Source organism: Nansenia antarctica (genome assembly GCF_963989245.1).
Source record: "Nansenia antarctica genome assembly, chromosome: 7".
NCBI classification, from domain to species: domain Eukaryota; kingdom Metazoa; phylum Chordata; class Actinopteri; order Argentiniformes; family Microstomatidae; genus Nansenia; species Nansenia antarctica.
The window spans coordinates 37,109,146-37,114,145 of record NC_137677.1 but is presented as its reverse complement, the minus strand read 5'-3'; the positions used below and the strand labels follow the sequence as shown (position 1 = coordinate 37,114,145).

Here is a 5,000-nt window from a genome sequence, read left to right as displayed (position 1 = left end):
AAAATCACACAGCTCTTTCCATGCAATTGAAACATATCTTATCATATATTCACCAACGTGTTTAGTGTGCAGCAAATTATAAACGTATCTACACAGAAACAACTCAATTAACAACAATCCTTTCTAGAGTAGATGTTACAAAGGTGTTAAAACAGCCGTTTCCTGTTGTTTCCTGTCTCAAAAATGTATGAGATGAGGCGATGTGCGCGTCTGGAGGGTACGATGGAGAGTACACAGTCGTCCTGCTTCCCCTACTGCTAGGTAGAGCCGCCGTCTAATGATCGCAAGGTTGGCAGATCGGCGGTTCGAGCCCAGGCTGGCCACATGTCGAAGTGTCCTTGGGCAAGACACTGAACCCCAAATTGCTCCCAGTGAGCGGGTCGGCGCCTTGCATGGTAGCTTCCCACTATTGGTGTGTGAATGTGTGAATGAGAGGCCGTTGTAAAGCGCTTTGGATAAAGGCGCTATATGAGTGCAGTCCATTTACCATTTGAATTACGAACCAAAAGTATTTTTAGAACTGTTTGTGTTTTCATTTTTTTTCGCCTTTTTCAGCACTGCTGGTGGAAAGTGTTGGAGCTGGTTGACAGACAGGACAGGGCTTGATGATCATGTGAAACTGGCGACTCAGTGAAAGACCGACAACAATGTGATTTTGCATCCCACGGATTAACTGAACACACATTTCATTTGGGAAAAGAAAAATTCATCATTTGGAGAAAAAAATTAAACCACCCAAGCCTACTGGCAGGTGTGTGTTACCTTGTCTTTAACACTGAGGGGTGTGTGTGTGTTACCTTGTCTTTAATACTAAGGGGGGTTGTGTGTGTGTGTGTGTGTGTGTGTGTGTGTGTGTGTGTGTGTGTGTGTGTGTGTGTGTGTGTGTGTATTACCTTGTCTTTAACACTGAGGGGTGTGTGTGTGTGTGTCTGTGTGTGTGTGTGTTACCTTGTCTTTAACACTGAGGGGTGTGTGTGTGTGTGTGTGTCAGTGTGTTACCTTGTCTTTAACACTGAGGGGTGTGTGTGTGTGTGTGTGTGTGTGTGTGTGTGTGTGTTACCTTGTCCTTGTCGTCGGCCACATCTCTGAGGACATCGTCAGGGTCCAGGATCCCCCCGTCACAGTACTCCACGTGGTGCGTTCGGACCAGGAAGTCCCCCTCCTGCACAGGAAGTACATGACACTTAACACTAGAACACCAGGAAGTACATGATACTTAACACTAGAACACCAGGAAGTACATGACACTTAACACTAGAACACCAGGAAGTACATGACACTTAACACTAGAACACCAGGAAGTACATGACACTTAACACTAGAACACCAGGAAGTACATGACACTTAACACTACAACACACCACGAAGTACATCACACTTAACACTAGAACACACCAGGAAGTACATCACACTTAACAGTACAACTAGGGTTGGACGTTTTTTCGGTTAAACCGAAAACCGCGGTTTCTAAAAATAGCAAAAATGTTTATCAAAGCAGTCAAAAAAACGGATTATTAAAAAGAAAAAAAGAAAAAAAATGTGGGTTATGGGATATGTCCACGGGAGGAATCAAACCCGGGACCCTGCAGTGTAGAGATTGACGCTTAATCTGTTACGCTACCTAAGCACCCCAACTACAATGTCTTAAGACGTTTATATATCCTGCATGTCATCCCTCCTCTCTCACCCATCCTTCCTGTCAAAATCTCTGTCAATCATTATTTTTTTTTAAATGGTACTGCCATTTTGAAATGAGTGGGACTGCCCTATGAAAGTGTTTTTTGTAAACAATATAATTTGTCAAATAAATTACCAGCGGATTACAGATGAGGACACGGTGACCTGCCCGATCTTGCCGCGCAGCCGCGGGGGAGGGGGGGGGTTGGGTAGGACGAGAAGTGACAACTTCTCTTCAGAGCTGAGAAAAAAAATGGCGAGTGCAAGCGAGTTGATCCCCCCCCAAAAAAGGAACTTCTGATATATGGACGCATTTCGGTTTCCTACCAAATCACAAGGGCGAGCCAGTAAAGGAAGACGAGACAGTGTGTAGGCATTGAGACAGTGTGTAGGCATTGAGACAGTGTGTAGGCATTGAGACAGTGTGTAGGCATTGAGACAGTGTGTAGGCATTGAGACAGTGTGTAGGCATTGAGACAGTGTGTAGGCATTGAGACAGTGTGTAGGCATTGAGACAGTGTGTAGGCATTGAGACAGTGTGTAGCCATTGAGACAGTGTGTAGGCATTGAGACAGTGTGTAGGCATTGAGACAGTGTGTAGGCATTGAGACAGTGTGTAGGCATTGAGACAGTGTGTAGGCATTGAGACAGTGTGTAGGCATTGAGACAGTGTGTAGGCATTGAGACAGTGTGTAGGCATTGAGACAGTGTGTAGGCATTGAGACAGTGTGTAGGCATTGAGACAGTGTGTAGGCATTGAGACAGTGTGTAGGCATTGAGACAGTGTGTAGGCATTGAGACAGTGTGTGACATTGAGACAGTGTGTAGGCATTGAGACAGTGTGTGACATTGAGACAGTGTGTAGGCATTGAGACAGTGTGTGACATTGAGACAGTGTGTAGGCATTGAGACAGTGTGTAGGCATTGAGACAGTGTGTAGGCATTGAGACAGTGTGTAGGCATTGAGACAGTGTGTGACATTGAGACAGTGTGTAGGCATTGAGACAGTGTGTGACATTGAGACAGTGTGTAGGCATTGAGACAGTGTGTAGGCATTGAGACAGTGTGTAGGCATTGAGACAGTGTGTAGGCATTGAGACAGTGTGTGACATTGAGACAGTGTGTAGGCATTGAGACAGTGTGTAGGCATTGAGACAGTGTGTGACATTGAGACAGTGTGTAGGCATTGAGACAGTGTGTAGGCATTGAGACAGTGTGTGACATTGAGACAGTGTGTAGGCATTGAGACAGTGTGTGACATTGAGACAGTGTGTGACATTGAGACAGTGTGTAGGCATTGAGACAGTGTGTAGGCATTGAGACAGTGTGTGACATTGAGACAGTGTGTAGGCATTGAGACAGTGTGTAGGCATTGAGACAGTGTGTAGGCATTGAGACAGTGTGTAGGCATTGAGACAGTGTGTGACATTGAGACAGTGTGTAGGCATTGAGACAGTGTGTAGGCATTGAGACAGTGTGTGACATTGAGACAGTGTGTAGGCATTGAGACAGTGTGTGACATTGAGACAGTGTGTGACATTGAGACAGTGTGTAGGCATTGAGACAGTGTGTAGGCATTGAGACAGTGTGTGACATTGAGACAGTGTGTAGGCATTGAGACAGTGTGTAGCCATTGCATCAATAAGGTGGTGGCCAAAGATGGAAATACTTCAAATTGACGTCGCCACCTGAGAGTAAATCACCCTCTCACTGCTGCCAGGATAGACAAGGCTGCTGCCAGGATAGACAAGGCTGCTGCCAGGATGGACAAGGCTGCTGCCAGGATAGACAAGGCTGCTGCCAGGATAGACAAGGCTGCTGCCAGGATGGACAAGGCTGCTGCCAGGATGGACAAGGCTGCTGCCAGGATGGACAAGGCTGCTGCCAGGATAGACAAGGCTGCTGCCAGGATGGACAAGGCTGCTGCCAGGATAGACAAGGCTGCTGCCAGGATGGACAAGGCTGCTGCCAGGATAGACAAGGCTGCTGCCAGGATGGACAAGGCTGCTGCCAGGATGGACAAGGCTGCTGCCAGGATGGACAAGGCTGCTGCCAGGATAGACAAGGCTGCTGCCAGGATGGACAAGGCTGCTGCCAGGATGGACAAGGCTGCTGCCAGGATGGACAAGGCTGCTGCCAGGATAGACAAGGCTGCTGCCAGGATGGACAAGGCTGCTGCCAGGATAGACAAGGCTGCTGCCAGGATGGACAAGGCGTCGAGTTCAACGTCCGCTGCTCAAGCAGGCCCATCCACAAGGCCCGCTACCATACAACCAACTACAATGGGTGCGTTCGCCGGGAAGGCAAAATACAAAAAGGACAGTGTGTGCTGGAAAACCTGCACTGATGCTGTGACCACCAGGTACATTGCAAAAAGAAATGGTATCTTTCCAAACAGTGGATAAAAAGTCATTTAAGGACATGAGCACTGGACGCCCAGTACGAACTGCCTGGACGTAAATACTTTTCTAAAACAGCCATTCCGGAGCAGTATAATAAAGTTAAACGGGACGTTGAAGTACTGCTGTTGGGGTCAGACAGCTATTCGCTGACAACTGATATGTGGTCGTCAGTTAACATGACACCATACATGTCATTAACTTTCCACACAATTACACGCGAGTGGAAACTTGAATCAAAATGCCTCCAAGCGACTTATTTTCCTGAAAGCCATACAGCGGCCAACCTTGCTGATGCGCTCAGAGACACACTTAGAGATTGGCAACTCGACGAGAATAAACTCTCGGCGATAACAACGGACAACACTGCCAACATTGCGGCTGAAATAAGGTCCCTGCATTGGCCGTGGCTGAATTGTTTCGGTCACAAGACCAAAGGCCTTGGACTCTGCCATGAGATCAATGCGGCCTTTTCGCACAGCTGGCATCGAAAGCGAGAACTGCACAAGAAGCATTGAATTGGGACTCCCAGAGCATCGTCTCATAACGGTAAGCCAGCCTACACCAATTTATTACATGCCTATAGACAAATAAAGAGTCTAATTAATGTGCATGACATGTGGTGCAGAATGACTAATAAATAATCTTACAGTCCAGGTTAATACAGTACATGATTATTGTTTATTAGGCCTACTTCTTAATTCTTAGTTCCAAACTAGCGATGGTTGAGCGCATCCTGGAACAAGCGCAGGCGATAAGGCACGTCTTGTCTGATGACAGAAGGAGCAACCTGTCACTGACATGGCAGGACACTGATGTCCAGGCTGCTCTGAAACCAGTCAGTGACTTCACTGACATTTTGTCCGGAGAAACTTATGTCACCAGCTCCTCTCTCCTCCCCATGCTCCAGCTCTGCAGGGACGA

The 5,000-nt window shown here is 47.2% G+C and overlaps 1 protein-coding gene across 1 annotated transcript in view; it reads right to left on the bottom strand.

Moving 5' to 3' along the window:
• The window catches only part of abcb6b (ATP binding cassette subfamily B member 6 (LAN blood group) b), a gene marked incomplete at both ends in the record, with an annotated part of 74,479 nt that extends 72,734 nt beyond the window's left edge, over positions 1-1,745 (bottom strand). The window contains 2 exons of the mRNA XM_080536714.1: positions 1,061-1,162; positions 1,740-1,745. Coding sequence (XP_080392840.1) covers positions 1,061-1,162; positions 1,740-1,745 — 108 coding nt within the window. The remainder of the gene's footprint in view (positions 1-1,060; positions 1,163-1,739) is intronic.
• Positions 1,746-5,000: the final 3,255 nt, after the last annotated feature.